This window comes from Copadichromis virginalis, linkage group LG9, assembly GCF_057382275.1.
Source record: "Copadichromis virginalis isolate Kocher_CV1m ecotype Utaka linkage group LG9, C_Virginalis_male_GT1.1, whole genome shotgun sequence".
NCBI classification, from domain to species: domain Eukaryota; kingdom Metazoa; phylum Chordata; class Actinopteri; order Cichliformes; family Cichlidae; genus Copadichromis; species Copadichromis virginalis.
In genome coordinates this window covers 22582260-22603921 of record NC_140626.1, presented here as the reverse complement: position 1 = coordinate 22603921, position 21662 = coordinate 22582260, and the positions used below count along the sequence as shown (strand labels likewise).

Below are 21662 nucleotides of genomic sequence, written 5' to 3'. Positions count from 1 at the left end.
TAACAAACCTGACTGAGAACTTGCTAAATTGGAGTCGTTTTACCATTTTTATTTAGCCACACAGGACAGTGAACAATTTACTTGTTAATCTAAAATAATAAGGAAAATATTTATTGACAGTGAAAATGATAACTTGTTGCAGCTCCGACAGTAAGCAAACATTTTTCTGAACAGCATTAAAACAATATTTTAGTCCACAGGAAGATTAATCGCAAGTCATTTTCAAAGCAAACACTCTCAACGCTTATTCAAGCGCCTGAAATATGAGTATTTGCATCTTTTTCAGTTGGTTTCATTACTCTAATTTCTTTATTGCTCTCCACTCTCGGAGCATGTGAGTCACATTTTAACTTCTTCCTTTTGGGACCAAACTCTATACCGAATAATCAATAATGGAAATATAGTAATTGTTAGTGGAAGCCCTCAAAACCAGTCTACAACACAAGTAGTGCTAAAACCGTCAGATGTTAGTCGACGGGAAAATTAGATGGCAACAGCTTCTCTTCATGCAAAATATCAAAAGCAGTGCATGAAAGCCGTCATTTAGTCAACAGTGAAATTGAATAAAAACGATTCTGATTGCCACTGAAGTCATTTACCGAGAGTGATCCTGAACATTTATGTTTATTCGCTCCTCAGTTGTAAAGATTTGCTTCTTTTTCTATCATTTTAAAGTGAAAATCTTCTTGTTACTGGTGCATTTGAAAGAGTCTCCTGCAATCATCGCTTGCAGCAAATTTATTGAGGAAAATTGACTTGTCTTTACGGGCATCTCTGTTTTCTCTCATGTTGGTGGCAAATGACTAATTAGACCTGTTTAATAGTTATTGATCTGCTTCAAAGAAAGATGATTTTGTTACATTCTCACCATCGTTCTTGGGTTTTGTAGTTTCACGACTGCCATCAGGCTGGATGTGGAGGCTCTCAGCGGCAGGTTGGGCACAGAGTACAGCAGGGGTTTCGATGAGTTCATTAGGAGGCCACGTCATTTATGCACAGTCACACATAAGGCAAAGGTCAGCCAGGATTACCCAGGTGGCCACTGCATGTGGGTGTCAGTTTGATTTTTAGACTGCACTTTAACCATGCTGTTGCTCCACAACCTGGTAACCGCTTTGAAATCACCACGCCTTTGCTGCACTGCATTGAATTCGGTGTCACGCATGCTCATTTGGAGCTGGGAAACAGCTACAAAGCGACAGTTTGTGCATGCACTTCAGATTGCTTTTAATATCGGGAGGCGAGTGGGAAGTCCACTCCACTTCACACTGTGGTGGAAACAGAGGGTGGGCAACAAGGTAGGAGGGGGCGCAGGGAATAAAGCTCTGGTAGGATTTAATCTAAGGTCACCGGGGGGACACACGGAGAGAGGATCCAACCAGTCAGCTATCTCTAAGTGCTATTTCTATACTTTTTATACATTTCCGAGCTGAAACTCTTCGGTCTACTGGGATAAAAGAACAATGCATCCAAGGGGAAGTAGCTTGATAAGCTCCGTCTGTTCACTTTTACAAATTGCTATTCAGGTGGGCTGTATTCATAATTCATCAACATGGGTCAGGCTCATGATCATGTTGACTTAACATTTGGTCTGACATTTCAGCCCTGCTCACGCCTGTCATTAGCTCTCGCCACACGCTACCTCATCAAAGTCAGTCACACAAGCGAGGAGGGGAGGGAGGAGATGAAGAAGAAAAACAAAACGTTAACACAGAATAAAAAAAACCCAAAACGATACAGTTTAAAAATAATACCTCGTGCATACAACGCCCGCGATATTTGTTCAGTTGATTGTTTTGTTAAACAAACACTGCAAAAGTGGGATGACGGCGCGGGATAAAGATAGACACACACCGTAATCCGGCAAACACACTCGCGTGCGAAAACGCACCCTTAAACCCGCTGAACCGAAGCTCAGCCCCCAGCTCAGGCTTTCTTGCGGTAAGTCTGTATCATCAGCCATCATCCAGCGCTTCCCTAATGGGAAACGAGTTGGTGCCAAAAAAATGTCGCCGCGCAGAAAAACTGGAGCAGCAACACATTTCTGCCAATAACAACACCACCATGTTGATTCCAGTGGGGTGATATTGGATGATATTGACTGTTGGGAGTATTGCTGTGCTTCTCAAAGTCATTTCCGACCAAAGCAAGGACATCGACACACATCCAACACATAGGCGCACTTGCTGCACGCACTAACACCAACGCCGGGCTAATCGGAGTGCAGACATCGAACAGGAGAGTGGAGGCAGCGCATACTGACAACCTCCTTTCTGTGGGTGACAGCTCTCCATCAGTCTACATCAAACAAGTGCATACATGCAGGCACACTCACACACAAGTGTACACTCCGTCTGATTGGCCGTTGCAAACCTGTTTCAACCTGCCACCAAATAAACTGTGCTGTGTACTATATGTGTGTGTGTGTGTGTGTGTTTGCAGAAATAGCAGGTGTGCACGCTGAGCTCATCATCTCTGTAACTGATGGTCATCTGTCATCGCCCGGTGTTGATAATCTTCTTAGGGACGGGGGTTTGTCCGAACAAGATGAACACCAGCCTATCTACTGTATCGGGAGAAACTAATCTGTGCTCTCATTTACTGGAGCCCAGACTGTCACAGAGTGGTCCGGCTGGTAAAAATTAGATGAATCGCTGTGAAGGTTGTCAATGGGACAATTGCGTGAGGGCGACATGTGAGGAAATACGGACCGCTGCTCTTACCTGCAACTTGAACTAGATCTGCAGTGGTGACGTTCTTGGGGTTCGGACCGACTCTGAACGTCAAGGCAGGGCCAAGGACGCTGCAGATAAACAGCAAAGGAGAAACAGAATGAGCAGGTTTTTGGAAAAATGTGAAGACGCTCAACAGCTCAGGTCCATGATCTGTGAAGATCGAACTACGGGTGAGCTTAGCATAAAGACTGGAAGCAAGTAGAATCAGCCATTCGAGCTCGATGTTTACAAAATCTCTAACAACTACTGATTACTGTAATATTACACAAATAAGAAATGTCATATGAAACGCCTGTACAGCTGCTGGCAGGTTAGATTTTTACACTTCTAAATGATATTTTGATAGTTACCTTAATAAGGAAGTAGGAATAGAAAGTAACAACTTCTCAAAAAATATAGAAACATGCAACTGTAAAACCAAACTATAAAATGCACAGAATAAAACGTTGAAATTACTTCCACCCTGTGACATGTAAACCACTCTTCTATGGGGCCACCTGTTCAAGTGAGAGTCACAATATGAAGCCCCCTAGTGGACGGTGAAGTCACACACATTTTCATAAAGTAATCAGATTAAATTTTTCGCTGTAGAAAGAAGTTTTCGTCCCACGCAGAGTGTACAGTGGACGCTAACGTTTATGTCACTTTTGAAACTTAAAGTAATGTAAGTACTTCCACGCATTAAATGCTGTATGGTCATACTTTCCCCCACGCCACGCTCCATATTATCCGTTGTTGATCTACACACGTCTGTTGAGATCTACAATGGATAATATGGAGCGCGGTTGTACGTCATTGTCATGGGACACTCTCACAAACAAAATCACGGTTTAGTAACGCAGTATTGCAGTAACGCAGCGTGCTTACGGGAAAGGAACAGTAATCTAATTACTTTTTGCAACAGTAATCCCTTACTTTACTTGTTACTTGAAAAAAGTATTCCGATTACAGGAACGCATTCTCTGGTCTGATCAAAACATGTGAATCCATCAACATGAGTAATAAAGGAACAGCCAAAATTACCAAGTGTTAAAAGCAATGTTGTATGTAGGAATATGTTTAAAAATATGTATGTTAAACAGAGATGTGATTAAGTGTTTGGGAAAGCAGAACATTTTGGGGGAAATGACTCCTATAAGCAGCACAGCAAAGGATCATAAAGATGCTAAATATTGACTCAGAAGCCCTCAGGCATATGTTTCACCAACAGATCAGAAATATTAAGAAGAGAAACTGTAAATTACCCAAAAAACAAACAAAACCTCCCCCAGAAAATATGTGGAGTGATCATGATTTCTGTTTTCCTTTCAAGCCTGAAATTGGCCAAAGAGCAAAGTACAGTCATGAGCGGTGCGCCTTGTTTTCCCTTCACCTGCGGTAACCTGCCTGTACTCTCTGCACCCATTTTCCTCTGTGTGGTCAGGAGTCAGCAACAGACTTCTCACCCTGGAGGAGAATAAATGTTGAAGGTCCCCGAGGTTAGCCATAAAATAAAATCTAACAACCCTAGCAGACTCGGCGAGACCGCCCAACAATGGTCAAGGGAAAAGAAAACCTGTGAAGCAATGTGTAAAGAAAAAAATCCTACTCATTTTTTCTAGAAGCAAGGAGACCATTTTTAACAACTAAGAGAGCAAACACACATCGACTGCACAGCAGTGAGTGTGGCTCGCTTTTAAACACGGACCAGCAAAGCAAAAGTGGGAAAAGGTAACCAATGTAGCAATGAGGTCATTTTCCTCAAGACTCAACATTAATATTAAAGCAGTGACGACTGAGACGCCGACAATGAACAAACAAACGATCATCACTTCCCAAATTTAGTAAAAACATGAAAAGGCCAGAATGAGCAATCAGCTTATTATCAAGTACTTTTATTATTTCATTCAGTCACAAATGGCTCTTTTTTTTAAGCAAGTGAAAATTTAACCACCGAGGTGCGAAAATTTGCACCTGTCTCTAATACAAATCTGCTTATTTGAACAATTTGTACAATAAAGACCAATTTTCTTTGCTTCTAGCGTGGTGCTAGGCTTTATTCTGTCTTCTTTAAGATATTATTACCGTCACATAAAATTGTTCTATTTCTTCTTTCTTTATGAGTACATTTTGTCACTTGTTTAAAGGAAACAAGACTTCTGGAATAATGAAGTAATTTAACACTGGTACACAGAGGAACCTGTTACAGATTATTTCTGTGTTAGAAGTTTGTCCATGCAGTGCAGATTTGTCCATGATGTGAATCTCCTTTTCCACCACATGCCAAAGCTGCTGCACTGAGATCTGCTTACTGTGGAGGGCATGTTCAAGAAACCAGTTTGAGATGTTTGAACTTTGTGACACGGCACTGATGGAAGCAGCCAACAGAAGACCTGTACGCTGTGGTGATAATGGGATGGACAACAATTCTCAGGTAGGCTGTGGTGTTTAAACAATGCTCAGTTAGTAATAAGGTGCTGAAAGTGTGCCAAGAAAATATCCCCTACACCATTACACCACCACCAGAAACTTGAATGTTTGGTACAAGGCAGGGTGGAAGCACGCTTTCATGTTGTTTATCCCATATTGTGATCATACCCTATCCGAATGTCATGGCAAAAATTAAGACTCATCAGATTAGGCAACGTTTCTCCAGTCTCCTGTTGTCCAATATTGGTGATCCTCTGTTGACTGTGCCCTCAGTTTCCTGTTTTTAGCTAACAAGAGGGACACCAGGGGTGGTCTTCTGCTACTTCTACTGCTAATTCTGCTACATCTTGTGCATTCAGGGATGCTCTTCTGCATACCTTGATTGTAATGAGTTTTAATTTGCGTTGGTGTTGCCTCCTATCAGCTAAAAGCCATTCCTCTCTGAGCTCTGACATCAACAACGTAGTGGTTGGTGTGCCTCATTTTAGGACTATTCTCCGAAACCTCTAGAGATGGTTCTGTTGGGAAATCTCAGCAGTTTCTGAAATACTCAGACCATGACACATTCAACTCACCTAAATCACCCGTCTTCCCCATTCTGATGCTTAGTTCAGACTTCCGTATGTTGTCTTGGCCACGTATACATGTTTACATCCGTTGAGTTGCTGCCATGAGATTGGCTGTTTAGCTATCTGTGCTAAAGAACAGTTGAATGTTGAACTTAATGGAGGTATTAAGTTCTTAATAAAGTGATTGCTGAGTGTATAGTAAAAGTGATAAAACCATAGACTTATTTAGTTGCATTCAGACTGTATGAGCTGTATGTGGCTGTACTTTTCTTCTCCCCAGTTTTTATGCTAAGCGGAGTTAAGCTAACCAGTTGGCAATGCTTATCTTACTCTCTAAGTAAGTGAAGAGAGTGGAGACAGCTTTAAAGAAGTCCAATGAGTCTGAAAGAGCTAAAATTAAGGAGATAAAATGTGTTTAGTGTATATGACTTATATAACAGCACATGTATAGATGTTTTGTCCATAATTTACTGACAGACGACAATAAGTAACACTGAAAAGAGAGCGTGTGGGGGTCCCATTTTTGGCATTTCAGTACATCATCATGTCGGAATTGTTATGTCCAGGAAAGTGCACGTACATTTCTAGTGTACTTCCTGCCAGACTGTACAACAGAGAGCGAGATTCATCAGACTGCCAGAGTGCTGTGACCCAGACCCACTCACCATCAGTCAGCCTGGTACAGAGGCAGCAACGCTCACTCGGCCAGGAGCAATAACACGGGCAAATACCGCCAGACAGACGGACCCAGCCGTGCACTGATGCATTTGTGATCAGGCACACACACACACACACACACACACACACACACACACACACACACAGAGGTCTGAAGGAAATATGTCCTTCTCTAACGCCTTCACCTGGCCTCTGTTTGCTCTCGTAAATGTCAATGTTTCCACAATCTTTACCCCTGCCTTCGTCCTCCTTGGCCGAGGCTGTTCTGCCTGAGATCTCAATGCATCTCAAATTGAACTGACGTGATTTCTTTTTCCCTTTTTTTTTCAAACCGCACAAACCCTATTTAAATATACTGGGAGGTGGGGGGAGACTGCCACAGTTGGGAGATGAAGTTAAGATAGATAAGTTATCTAGAGGACTTCGCACTGCCTCCTGTGTTATCGGATGTGTGAGCTTGGACTTCATATTAGCTCTGCTGGTGGGACACGAGGAGTATGTACGTGCAGAGCGCTTGGCGGGATATTGGCAGGATGTGTTTGTGTGTGTGTGTTCTTGCACAGACTGTGTGTGAGGATGGACCAGTGAGTGTGTGTCCCACTCCCCCTAGTGTTTCTAGAGAGTAAAACCCTTACGTCATCTGAAAAAGGAACATTTCATCCCCTGCCCATCATCATCCAGCTATTTCAAGTCTCTTTCAAAAGGGGAATATTTTATGCTGATTATCGTAGGAACAAGCTCAAACATAATTGTGTTCGGCATCTCAAAATCTTAACGGCGCCCAGGCCTCCTCTTCTCATACTCTCTGTCTGAAAGTCTTTTCTGCCTGCCTGTTGTCGTATTTGAGTATCTCTCCTCCTCCTCTCTTACCATCAGAGCTCATCAGAACGAGTGTGAAAGAGAGACCCCCCGAAGCAGGGCGGCGTGCTCCGACCCAGCTCTTGTACTCCAGCCGACTCATATTCAGACAGAGGCTTTCAAACACTCACCTGTCGAGGCCGCACAGCACAAGGCACAATAAGCTTGCATCATGTCCTTCGCCTCGGCTATTTCTACATGAATGCGCTTTCATTACTTTGTAAAAAGGAAAAAAAAGGACGCAGATAAACAAGTCAGACAAAGAGGAAATTTGCTGTATTCTTTCTTCCATATCAGAATGACGTGATGTGTTTCGGAAAGCTTTATTTCAAGCAACTGTGTGGTTTTCACACTGGCTAAATGACTATAATGAGCAGGCACCATTGACACTGTACACTCACTGAAATGCTGAACCATATAACATTTAATTCTCTTTTATGAATATTATGAATTAGTTATTAGTTGCAATGAACTCACGTACATGCAGAGAAATACTGCTGGGTACGTTTTATAGTGTAAAAAACAATGATGATGGTTTTTCAAGCATCTGTGGCAACATTCGTGGGGATATTGATTTTCAAAGGACACTGGGGACAAAGGTATGTGTGGTTTATTCCCACTGATTCTAAAAACACGTGTATTATTTCTCTGTGTTATCATTATGACTCCAAAGAAGAGGACACATCGTCATTTGTACATCTTTGTATGAACCCCCCACTTCACTATTGTGACGTAAGAAAAAATTCACTGCTTGTTCAAATATAGTGAAAACTTGAGTTTTATGAACTCATGTCTATGCCTGTTGTTACGTTACGTTTAAATCAAACCACAGCAACCAATCTGATAGTTTGTCTTCAAATTAATCAAAGAAGGTTTTTATTCCCTTTGTAAGTTGAACTTTTGTAAACATTATATATTGTAAATATTGTATACTTCTTTAAATTCTGTAAACAGATTAAACTCAGTGTAATCCTAATTCATACTACATTTTGTGGTGCTCATATTCAACTCCATATTTCTATTCCTGGACTCTACTAGAGTAGCTGTGCATGAATCACAGTTTATAATCATGTGTATTCATTTTTATACTGAGCCTTAATTGGTGCAGTCAGCTTAGTGAGTGTTTGAAACAAACTGTTTTGGCTCCTCTCACTTCTTCTTATTGGCTGCCCCTCACAAACCAAAGATCTGACCAGCAGGTACGTCTGCGCTCACTGCCAGAGATAACCATATTAAGCATTATTAATCATCTCTGTGACAAGATGAAGGTAGAACTGTGTAAAATTGGGTGTTTAGACCAGCCTGAAAGCATGTGGCTACATGTAATGTGATTACTTCCTATTGTAATGGTATAGATATGACAGGAAATAAAGAAAAGCATAATAATTGCACCTTAAGTAGCACTTTAAATGCAGGTACCTGTGCTGTACTATCCTGTAGTCAACTTTCACTCAGGTCTTTCACCCCTTTCTAAACGAATAATAGCCCACAGCAATAATACCCTCTAATTGGGTTTGAGTGTCAGGAGTTGATTCTGAGTGATATGAAATGACAGGTACAATAACAAAATGAACGAAATCAGCGCCGGCACTATGCTACGTCCTCCTCGTCCTCCTAAACCCAAAGGTTGGATTTAAAGATCGAGATCAGAACACCTCCTTGGCTACATTTATTTTAAGGCCCCTGTGCGCATTTTCGATGCTTAACAGTAGATACAGAACGCTCTGATAGTTTCACCCTCTCAGGAACTATTATCTGAGCCCGAATACTCTGTATCTACAGTTTCAGTGCAGCCTCACGCTGCACTGCACCGGCTTTGGTGTTCATATGCTGCGAGTGTTACTGAACCACCCAGATTTTACTCCTCCTGCAGGAGTGTCTTGAAAGGCTTGTCAGATCTTCGGCGAACATGTCTCCTCTGCCTCCTACATGGTCTGACACCAAGTGTACAGCAGAACCATGGTACAAGCACAAAACAGCCTGGGTTCAAGGACAGTTCGCCTGCTCATTAATATATTAACCGCCTCCTGCTGACTACTTTCTCGTTTTCCAGCTCTCTATTCACTGCTTGCTTCCCTTTCGTTCGCTTCCTCTCTTTGCTTCTAACGAAAAATCGTTTGATGGCTTGACTGCTCTCTTTTTTTGACAAGGCGCACAGTGACAATAGCGGCTAGGCAGTGTTTTGAATACAATGGAGACATCAGTATGTGTCTGGAGGTAATTAGGCCTGATTTTGCTCCCCGCGAGAAGTCAAACACTCCGAAAGGTCAAAAAAACAACAAACGCCTACAGTTTGTGGCAGTGTAGCAGAGCATTTTCACAATGCTCAGAGCAACTGGACAACCTTCATTCGGCTTCCTCATCCTCAAAGGCACAAAACAAAACATTTCAAATGAGGCCAATTATCCGATGTATGGTTTGTAAACGGCACGGTAAATCATTATTTGCAACAATGTGGGATGTTTTTTGTGTCTGTACATACGAGAGCTGGGTGAGGTCTGCAACATGGAGGCTCAATCTCTGGGTCAGATGCTCCATCAGGTCCGTGCCCTGGTCAGTGGTGAGGGAGCTGGGGGTAAACACACACACACATACACGGAGAGGCGTCAAATTTTTAGGTTCACACCCATACAACATACAACCGTTTAGCCATTAAAATGCAATTTTTTTTTAGGGAGATACTGTCACAATTCATACCCACAATTGGGTCATTGCACACAAGCGAATGCTACGGTCGTCTGAATGGATGTGCTGCACGCATTTGCAGACACATACAAACACAAACAAACACACAAAGCACCGTGCCGAGGGAAAAGGGATCAGCTGCCTCTTCAGGCTTGGTAAATCACCTGCTTTTTTCCAGCAATGAGACAAACAATAAGGTGCAAATGGAACCTGCATGAGGTGTAATGGCTGTATCATATGGACGCTCCTTTCTCTCCCTTTCCTTCTCTCATCTTTCTTCTTCTTCTTCGCCTACATTGGCGTTCTCTCACCGACGCGCACGCACACTCAAAAGTAAAACACGATAACACAGAGAACACAAACAGCCGGGCACGCACGCGCCCTCACGGTGAGATGAGAATAATAAGGTGCAAATGGAATGGAGGTGAAGTGTAATGGTGGTCTGATAAAGCCATGCCTCATCTCAGCTCAGTCCACGGCTGCTCTCTCACTGGGAGAGTAAATCGGCAAGGAAATAGACCAAACAAAGGCAATCTGCTGGCCAGCGCGTCGTATGAAGAAATGAGGAGGGCATCCACACAGACCCACTCAGAAAGCCACTTTATTGTTGACAGCTTAACCTGGAATCACCGAGACTGCCGAGTAACTGCAAGGTGACATGCAGGACCAAAAAAAAAAAGTCATGGATCATAATGAGACATCGTTCAAATTTTGTTACCACCTCATTGCGGAGAAATGTGAAATAAACTGGGAAACAATTTCATGCTGCACTGGATATTGAGTGCAATATCACTTATGTGTTTTTTTGTGTTTTTTTTAAGATACTCGGCATCATCTTGAAGTTTAAAAAAAAATGTTTTTTTTCCTTTGGACATACTCTAGTCAGAATTATGCTGACATATTTTGTTTAGCCTGCATTTGACACCACATTACAGAAGCTTTTCTTCAGCAGAACAGTGTGCCGTGCATGAGCGGCTGATTCACTCCACCTTTGAGAGAGTGGGAGGTTCTTTCTTTTTTTTTTCCCTACACTTTTCGAGGGGTTTTGAAAGTTAAAGATTCAACCAAGCAATTCCAGACACGTCTGCATCCCTCTGTGGTAATTCTAGCAACAGGAGTGACTTGGTTGTTGATGCTAGCACTTTTCCCCTTGGGTTTCTCTCTGTCTCCTTCTCTTCTATCCATACCTTTCCATTTCCCCCTCCACATTCACCATCCCATCCTCTTGCTATTCCCCAAACCCCCCACTACCACCGCCACAATGTCAGGAGCTGTCAGATAAGCAGGTTTGCGTAGCGTCACTGCAGGGTGCAAAGAAGCTGGGGATAACAACTGTGCAATCATGAGGTCTGCAGCAAAAGCACAGACACCTGTACAGGCCAACTATAGGCATGCACTAGGTGGGCTGAGGATAGACAAGAAGGAGGAGGGGCAGACATTTCACTCAGAAGGTGACCTGTTTCTTTCCCCTGGCACACACTCACCTACTAAATTGTGTGTTGACGTCTTAATCTGCTACTCCTATTTGTGTGGCAATAAGGTGACAAAGACTGTACCCAGTGGACCTTTATGAGAGTACGTGTGTTGAACAGGTGAAGGACAACCCTCTGACACTGGACTTGATAACGCTATAAAGGGATTTGAGAAAGGGCCAGGGGCGAAGACAGAGTCGATAGGAACTTATCTTTGCTGAGCTTGAGAGGTAAGAGAGAAGGAGAGAGAACTTGGCTGCCTTTGCTGACAAAGTATCATCATTAAAGCTGTAATACAACACAGTAATACCTACACACTGAGGGATCTATCAGCCCTGCTTTTCTAATCAGGTACAACACACAAAAAGGATTTCTAACTACAGTATCCTGTAGCATAGAGAAGTTCACATGTGGGTGGTTTTGATAGAGGATGCATGCAGTTTAAGGTAAGCTAACAAAGAAGACATTTGCTGAGTATCAAGCTCTGTTAAACAAGTCTGTCTTGAAAGAAGTGCGTCACTGTATCACCAGTAAATGGAGGCAGCTGTAAAGTTATAATTATAAGAGCCCAATGAGGAATAAGACAGGGACTCGTGCTGTTGCTGATGTTAAACACAAATGTTATTGATGATGGCTGTACTGACATACAAAGTATTTCTGAAATTTATGGGTCTGCATTGCACTGCATTGTCAGGGACAATCATGTCATCCCTTTACATACTACAGCTCAATGTTTTCAATCCTATACTGCAATTTATTTTTGTGGAGATGCAAACTGCAACATCCAGTGTCTCATCCCATGACATTTGTCTCCAGGTTGGTATAAAAACACCACAAAATACAAAACACATCATGCATTAGAATTTAATTTAAATTCTAATAAAGGCTTCTAGTTTTTTTATGGCTAGTCAGATTATATATATAGTAATGTGGAGTAGCATGAGGCACTGGTGCTTACCCTAACATTAGAAAGAAAAGAATTAAAACTGAACAATTAATAAAGACTGAACAAGTATAGCCTGTTTGGAAGGGATACCAAGAGAAATCATCTAAAAAGAACATGGCAGCATGGCTTAAGTTTGAAAAGTTGCATCTTCTGGAACAATGTCCTCTGGACAGACCCACAGTGGAAATGTTTGACTGTAATACACAGCACCATGTTTGACGAAACCAAACACAGCATATCAGATGTCAACCGGTGGCTGAAGGGTATTGATTTGGGCTTGTTTTGCAGCCACAGCAGCTGGGCACCTCTGAGTGAGTGAGTTGACCATGAACTTTGTATAACAAAATATTCTTGAGTCAAATGTGAGGCCATCTGATCCACAATTAAACCTCAGCCCAAGCACAGCAGCAAATCTACAACAGAATGGCTAAAAAAGAGAAGAATGAAGGTGTTACAATGGTCCAAACTGCAACCCTCAGCCTGATTGAATTGCTGTGCTGGGTTATTAAGAAAGCTCTGTAAAGAAGAGTGGCGAAAATTCCTCCACGGTGAAAGCGAGCACTGCTAAAGGTGGTACTAAAAACTATTGAATTTCATATTACTGTAAAGTAAAAGTTATCCGTGCACTCAAATTTCATCAGTCACATCCAGCCTACAAGTTTTCTAGATAAGAATCCTTCATTTTCTATACAATCTTAATTGTTATTATTTATATCATTATTTATGTTTAGAAGCATCAAATGGACTTTTCCACATGTGTGGGTTTCACAACCATGATCAGTGTGTGTGAATGATGATCATTTATCTAAAACAGGAATCCCACTGGGCTTTGTTCTTGGCCCACTTCTCTTTAGTTTATGCTTAAATGACTTGCGCAGAAAAGATTTTCTCAGCATTTGCAGTCCATCACAGCAGGATTTAAAAAGCTCCTGTCTTACACTTAACATCCCATTCAAGAAAACAGCACTAGTTTGGTTCTCTTTGTTTTAGAGATGTCAACTATTCCAACCTAAAATTTAGAAAGATATTAAAATTGTTCCAAAAAGTGGGAGAAACTTTTTGGGATTTCCTTACCTGGATGATTGAGCATGCATCAAGACATTAAAAATGTGCACTTTGTTGCAAAAGCAGATTCAGTTATTAGTCATTAGGGTGATATCTGGCTCCCAAGCAGCATCTCTGTATCAAGCAAGCTTAATTTAGTGATATGTAATTGAGCAACTAATAATATGAATAGGAAGTTGATAAGATAAGGCTGCAGTCATGTTGTTAAGGAAATTACATTTGCTTTAACAATATAAACTCAACTATCTGTCTAAATAATCACATCTAAGGTGTTCAGTGACCTGGTGGCTCTTATCAGGGCATCTGGCTCAGTAAAACATGGAGCCCCTCATCCATAAATCCTAATTTAGACAAACAGGTTTTTCTGGTCAACAGCATTACTGTGATCTTCAGAAGGCTTAGGGTTTAGTTTGGATTTCATTTCACCAAAAAACTTTTGTCAAGTTTAGGAAAATATGAGAGGTAGTAATTTCTTATATATGTATAAACATCATATGTTTGAATCATACTTACTCTGTGCCGGTGATGATGTAGCCAAAGTGTCTGTCCTTCCCTCTGCTGGAAAACTCCTTCACTCCCACGTGGACCAGCTGGGTTTTGACTTTCATGTCCTTCTTCTGTGGCTCCTCCAGCTGCTTCCTTCCTTCTGGGCCTTGAATCCTCTGCATCCACTTGTCAATGTCAGAATCGACCTGAACGTCAGGGTCCTCTGCCCCACCGGTCAGCCGCAAAGTGGACCCTTCCTTCGCAGGTGCTGTCATGGTCTTCTCCTCCCAGCGGTGGGGGACGGGAACTTGGTCTTGCGTTGTGCGGCTATGCACGTTCTCCAGTCCTACCATTTTCTGGAGCGGGGCTGGTTGCCCACTGTTGACCTCTGGAGCGTTACCAAAGGGCTCCATGTTGAGGTAGTCCAGCAGCTTGGAGAAGAAGGCGGTATGCTGTTGTGAATCAAGAATGAATTCTCTTTAGAATAGTGGAGACATTTTCCTTTTAGGTCTACCTACACATTACTTTTGTCTCCTTACAAAAGAGAATTAATCAAGAGAAAGTCTGTTATCAGCAACTGAAAAGATATGAATTTGTTCTGCATTCACCAGCGTTTCTCAGTGTAACTGCCAGTCCAAGGTCTAATAACATCTTTTTATTTTACCAATTTTAAAGGCTGCTTAGTAGATTTACTCATTTACCATTGTTAAACAAGAGTTTTGTGACATTGTGCAAAATAATTCTGATTTCAAAACGTTCCATCCAGCGAAAACGCTGGGGTCAGACAACAATCAAGGAATTTTCTACATTTCTGCAGCTGCAAATTTGCTTTCAAGTTCTAATAATGCCAAAGTAAATGGTAGTCTGCACAACTTTCAAATCATCCCCGTTTGAAAAGTGTTCAAAAGAAAATAAAATGCAAGTTTGGACATGTCTCACTCCCTGAGAAACCAATTTGTTGGTTGGGCAGATTCATTTTACATTCACCTTGTCAACGGGCTCTTTGTCTGCGCCGTCTATTTTCTGGCCTGGAAACAAACACAATATATGTGAGCAGATTGTGTGAAAACTGAAGTACTCTTTTGTATTTAGCAAGGAAAAACAGTTATGACTCAAAATGAAAGACTCAAAAATACCTCTGGCAGCACTTTGAACAGAAATTACATAAACAAAGCCTTACTAAAGCATCTTCAGCTTACAATGTCTTATTCTGTCTTACATTTATATGCTCATCACTACCATGAATGCTGCAAGCTTTTATTCTCTCTTTCACCAGTAGACATACGGACCTTGCTGTTTCATTCTCAGTGTGTTTTTCTGGTTTAGATCCTGCTCTTTATCTGATTTCAGGTCCTGGTCCTGATTCAAATGCATTGCTGCCTGGGGCTCCCTGTTACCCTCCATGTTCCCCCTGGAGTCAGTGGCTCCTGGTCCTGGCTGAGCTTCAAGCGCAGGGCGCTCCACATCCACCTCCCGCAGAGCTCCTGTGATGACTTCAGCCAGCTGGTCCAAATCTTTGCCCATCAAAGCATCCATGTTGATGCTGTGCCTCCCCAGTTGGTTTACCAGATTCTGGATGAATCGCTCTGGACAGGAAAAGAAGGGTTGCTAGAGCATTTATAAATGCATTAAAAAAAGCACCAAAATGCTAAATTTTCCTGAAAATGTAGAGGAGAAAAAAGCAACTATAATTGATCGTACCATCCATGGCCCTAAGAGGCTGTTTTGCGGTGAGTCGGTTCGAGTCAGCCTTGAATAGCAGTTTGTCTAGATTAGGCTTTTGGGCTTTGGAGCCAAAAGCAACCCGAGTCTGTGGCTCTGTGTGGTCGTTTAAAGCTGGTCGCACGTAGCTGAGGTAGTGGAGCTTTCCTTTGGGCCACATCGCCTCGCCACCTGGACTGCCCTGCTGAGTGCCTGGTGCCCCGGAAAGAAGCCGTTCCATATGGCTGGAAAGCAGCGTGCTCTTTCCTGGGTTCTGGTTGGAGTAAGCTTTACTGAGCTTGGGATGCCTGCCCTCTCCACTCTGTGTAACGACTTTGGTGATTGGAGGCTGGCCGGCTCCTTTCTGAAGACTATAGATTGTGGTCTCCTTCCAGCCCTGCTTGGGCTTTGGCTGGCTGGGCTCTGAACGGTCATCGGATTTGATGTCTTCTTTCTACACACAACACAATATACTCAGTATACCACATTTAGACAATTGTCAATATGTCACACATTTTCACCAAGCTAGCCTATAATGGATCGGCCTGTTAGTAAGTTGTAACTATGACAGAGTGAAGAAAACTAACCTCTAAGTAATATCATCCACCAGATCCACCCTGGTCCATCTAAGAGTAGGCTTAGGCTTAGGAGTAGGGTTTGGGTGCTATTAACATTGCACCCAAACCCTACATGCAAGCAACAATGAATGGATATGTACTATTGGGTCTATAATTGGTTAGGCAAAGACACTATTTTTGTAGTTTTGCCTCTGTTCCTCGCTGTGAAACTGCTTCTCAACTGAATTTTTAGCGCCTAAAATTATGGGACTGTGTGTAAAAATAGCTGTCATTCCTTAACATTCCTTCATCCATTTTGTGCAAAAAGTTTTGTTCAAAAAACAAAAAACTTAAAGTCTACCTCCTGAGCCACAGCCACCCCATAGTGGAAGGGAAAATAATTAACGCCTTATGTGAAGGTGCCTCTTTGTCAGCTGTGTCAAATACCTAAAAGCATCCTTGTGCTGAGAGGCGCTAACAGGGTAAATTATCCAGAATTATTTATTGTACAAGCTGAAAAGGTTTTTCAAACTGAAAAACTTTAAGGAGACAAAACTGGATAGCCTGCAGCAGACAAACTATAACTTCCAAATGTCGGCTGTAGGGTTATATATTTCTCGAAGTTAAGCTAAAGCTAAGACCATGTAGCTTTTTAAGGTTAAAGATGGATAATAACAAGCTTTAAGCAATATTTCTGTAGGGCTGTATGTAATTAGAAAAGTGTCTTTTTAATGCTAGTTATGTGTTAGCTTAACTAGCATTATCTTCGTACTAGCTAACCTACACACTGGGAGTTAAAATAGTGCTTAGACATAAAGAATTATAAATCTTTTCATCTTGCTAAAAGTATTATTAGCTTTAGCCCTTAATGTATGGAGTATGATGATTTGAAGCCATGTCACTATGCTATCACTGTTAGCATGCTTAAATACAAGCTTGTGAAACTGCTAGCATGGCTGTAGAGTTTGTTGCGACATATCAGTCATATGATAAGTATAACCTAGTATTTTTTTCTTTGTGACAACATTGAAATGGGTTGTACTGGGTCAGCATTGTTGTGACAGGCTTCAGTATAAAAAGAGAAGCAACCTTAGCTCGACGAGACGGAACAGGATATGAATGTGGAATCCAGATCAAAGACAACTGCTCTTGGAAATTGCATTATGGAAATCATAGATGAGATAGTGTCACTCAAAGAGTAATTTCATGCATTTCCACAGCACACAACAAACTTTAAAAAATATAACCCCTCTATCTGAGAGGTAGCAGCAATGCCTTATCTAAAGAGAGAGAGAAAACTGAGTCATCTGATTTAAAAGTTCGTCATATGAGTATATATTTGACACATGATGAATAATGTATTTACATTAAAATGATACAAAGATATTTAGAGGCATTTTAACCATTTGGTATTGTAGCTGTTATTAATATTGGCACCAAAATGTGTGATTGTGCTCTAAGAGAGGAAGAAAAATAATTCCTCTCGTGTGAATCATAAGAGCCCACACTTCAATTCAGCATACAGTATATCCATTCCACTGAACAGCATCATTATCCATGTTGCTTTTGCACTAATACTAGCTATCTCCCTTGCCATTTTCCGTCCTTCAAATGTATATAGAGAAAATGTCAGTCTTTCCAACCCCGCCGTACTGAGAGGTTATAATGGCATTAGCACAGCAAGATGGGGGCTGCTCTGCCATTCATGCTAACCATGTTTGCCTTTTTCCATCACACCACACAACAAAGGAGCTCATTTCATCAATAAGGAAGGTCCTGAACTCTTCAACTTTGCATTATGGCTGCACTGACACAGCAGCAGGAAGCAGCTCGGCTATGAAGGATGCGGAGCACATTTCACACAAAGCCCGGGTTCCACCCGAAATATAAGGACTGAATAATGTAAAGAGGTGATGGAAGATCTTTGTATAAAAAGGCTCCCAGCTCAGTGGGAGAGGAAGCAAAGACAGAAAGCAAGAAACAAAGGCAAAGTAAAGACAAGAGGGCGACCCCAGCAGAAGGAGAATACTGACACTTTGTCAAAAGAAGTGGGAAGAGGCCCTTCTATAATTTAGCCAAGAATATGTGACGCTTTATGTTTACTTGGACGATATGGATTCCTAAATCCTAACCTTAATGTTGCACCTACTTTTACATGAGCCATTAAAGCATATTTCAGTTTAGTATGTCCCTGCCATAAAGTTGAAGGACTAGATTGAAACACATTAAATGGCAGACAACCTGACCTTTAGTCCTGACACTACTTCCTTCTTCATCATTTTTCAATCATTTAGATCCAGTTGCTTCTTAAATGCCTTTCCCACCATACGTTATCAACCTGTCATGTAAGGTTCTGCAAAATGTTACAATTAACTTTAACATTATCCTACCATAAGCCTTTTTTCAGCCCTTCTGCTTTTTTGGGTCATTTTTATGTGTTTGTTACTGTTCATTTCACTTAGATGCCCAGCGGCTCCTACACATTTACTCAGTGCTGGATTCTCACTTGAATATTGGCCACCTCATGTTGGACTCCAGGTTGTCCATCTATTTCAGCCCGAGGCAGGAAGCCCAGTCCCGTCAGGTACTTATGAAGGTTTCTAGTCAACTCATCTTGTCCAGGCCTCAGTTTCCTGTCTCTGGAGCTGCTGTAGGTGGTCAGGAGGCTTGGAGGGGTGGCTTGATGGTGGAGGGGGATGTTTTTCAATTTGGAGAGCTCTCTGGAGATGACCTGCTGAGTGATGTCATCCTGCCATGTCAAACCTGTAGAAAAAAAAAGAAAAACAAAAAAGAAGTAATATTAAAATATGATAGTTTTATTATAGTGTTGCTTACACTGTTCTGCTGTTCAGCACGGAGAACTATTCAACTGTACAAGACTTCAGAGAAAGTGTTATACTGTAGTTCTCTCAGCATTGCAGAGTAAACATTATGGTACAAAACAGCAAGGATAAAGGATGAAAGAACAGAGGAAGTCCAAAATTATGACAAGCTAAACTGAAGACATGACTACACGTGCACACATGTAGGGACACATGTCTGCACATACATGTACGGTCACGCACACACACATATGCGCGCACAGCACAGCCCATCAACAAGCACGGGGAGAATGTCACACAGTGGCCTGACGCCGTGCCAACATCCTTGCTAATTGCCAACACATAGTTGGGATGCAGAACTCCTGGGCAGGGGCAAAGCACAGTGGTGCCAAGACCAGATGGAGCTACCCAAGCAAAAAAGATACCCAAAACATGGCCCCATTCCCAATGAGCCAAGAGACACAGGATTCCACTGGCGGAGAGCGACGAAACACCAACCATATTATATTTTAAAAACAAGAACACACAGACGACATGGCGATTGCAGAGTAAGAGTGTTTTACAATGAGAATCAATTAATTGCTGCCACACAGCTAACTTTTTTTTTTACCAGACTCTAAAGAGGTTTCTACCTAAAGAATCCAATGCTGCTCTTGGGTTTAATAAGGAAACAGACTGTGAAGTAGAAATCTGTGAAGGAATGAGCGTTTCAACACTGCAGAATGTCTTCATTAGCCGGGTTTCTCACCCATACACGCTGGATATTCTCATAGATATTCATAAGCACCAGATGAGGATCTGAGCAATGCAGAGTAGCTACAGATGCCTCTAGTCATTCTTGGCAGCAGTGAATGGAGCACAAAGCAGCGTATGTTGTCACTGTTCTGGAACGCAGCTCAGCCATCCATCCGTACAACAATGACAGTTAACTACCCGTGGCTTACGCAGTGTGGTGTATACTTGCTATATATTACAGTGGTGATCATCATTTATGCCATCATCAGCGGGCAATGGGAGGATCGGGCCTGGCTTCAGCCCTAAAGGATCCATATGGCACCTGCAGTTTACTGTAGCCGGTTAAATAGGTTCAAGTGGTAAATGCGCAATGGCGCCGCAACAGGATGAGGCCGGCTTCATCGACTGTGACACCTCTATCCCCTCTGTCTCCTGGGGAATGCGTTCATTTCCATACATACCAATGTTTTGTCTGCGTGCGATGGGCCCCACTTGAGGAAAAAAGTATGCCGGCACAAATTACAGAATCAAAATGAGCCATTTTATAAAAGAAAAAAAGTCAGGGAGAAAAGTGGTGGGGCCTTTACGGTTGGGCTCCTCTCAATCAACCTCTCCGCTGATTATCCTGGCACTGAGGAGCTAAATGTCATGCAAATTCATCTGTAAGTCCAGAGAAAGAGCAGGTTCCATCATCAAGTGCTGCCGCTTTTCGCCTGTTAAGGATAGCATCCCGTCTCAGGCAAATGCCTCAGTTAATTAACGCCTTGCCATTAGTGCAACAGCTTTCAAACAAGCAAGATATTTCTGTTGGCCTCCTGTCTGTTTTCTGTGTGACAGAGGGAGAGGGAGTGTGTGGGGGGCTCCTAAATATTCAAAGCCTATTAGATGGGATCCTGTCTACATGACTTGTTGTTTCATGTGGTGTTTTTTCTTTTTTTGAAATGCAGATTTTTCCCTTTCCTTCACTTCTTTGCACTAACTGATTTAAAGGCATTCATGGAAAAGAGCTTGAATTACTTAGCAGCAAGTTCTGTTTAATTAGTCGAAATGTGAAATGTGTCAATCTGAATTTGACAAGTGCATTAAATCAATGTAGGCTCTGTTATATGAATGCACATGCTGTATGAGTGCCATTTGTAACATACTGCTGCATTTGCTGTGGGGTTCATGTTAGTACTCAGAACTCAGTACTCTCACACCTCAATAAATAAAATTTAATGAAAGCGTAAAAGCTCCAGCCCCACCTAGATTTAGCTATTCTCGTCCCAGTTAAATGCTAATATATGTTTATATGGTGCATAGAACATCTACAGTACAAGAGTGCAAAGACGTGTAGTTAAACTGGAGCAAATAATTTGCTCTGAGTCAAAGCCTGCAGCAGAAAGTAGCCAGAGTCACACTGAATGATTGAGTAGATCCCCCGTGTTTTCCTTATAACAACTCCAGTTTTCATGCAGCACATTAGCCTGTAAGTGTATCTTTTCTCCCCGCTGCTATCTAGCTAGGCTGTGAAGGAACAGACAGAGTGGAACATGGTGAACAACAACAGCAGTTTTAGTTGCTTGTTTGTCAAGGAAAGCAGGTTTGCGCAGGATCCGAAGCAGGACCACGAGTAACCTGTTGTTTCCGTACCGCTGGAGGGACACGATGTCAGTTTATGGTCACTGAGTCTCCCTGACCGATGATTCCTGTCAATAGAACTAATGCAACTGTCACAGTGCATCATCTTATTTGACTTGTCTGTATGAGACTATGTGCTGCTCTACAGAGGGTCACGAAATCAATCAACTTTAGGTTACTGCAGTTTGATATGCTCCATCAACTTTATGTTACCAGTCTTGCATTCTGACATAATTCTTTCTGATGTTTAACTTGTGGCGCTCGAAAGCATAAAAACTGATCTGGACCTAGTATGAACTGTACTCACCTTCTAGGAGCACAACT

The 21662-nt window shown here is 42.0% G+C and overlaps 1 protein-coding gene across 2 annotated transcripts in view; it reads right to left on the bottom strand.

The window, feature by feature from the left end:
• The window catches only part of ptprn2 (protein tyrosine phosphatase receptor type N2), a 156036-nt gene that overhangs the window by 102838 nt on the left and 31536 nt on the right, over window positions 1–21662 (bottom strand). The window contains exons 4-10 of one of the 2 annotated variants that reach the window (XM_085468240.1): window positions 18668–18924; window positions 15605–16058; window positions 15193–15489; window positions 14891–14931; window positions 13931–14355; window positions 9732–9818; window positions 2724–2803 (exon numbers count right to left, since the gene is read on the bottom strand). In XM_085468240.1, coding sequence (XP_085324366.1) covers window positions 2724–2803; window positions 9732–9818; window positions 13931–14355; window positions 14891–14931; window positions 15193–15489; window positions 15605–16058; window positions 18668–18924 — 1641 coding nt within the window. The remainder of the gene's footprint in view (window positions 1–2723; window positions 2804–9731; window positions 9819–13930; window positions 14356–14890; window positions 14932–15192; window positions 15490–15604; window positions 16059–18667; window positions 18925–21662) is intronic. The other variant, XM_085468241.1, reaches the window with a different exon arrangement.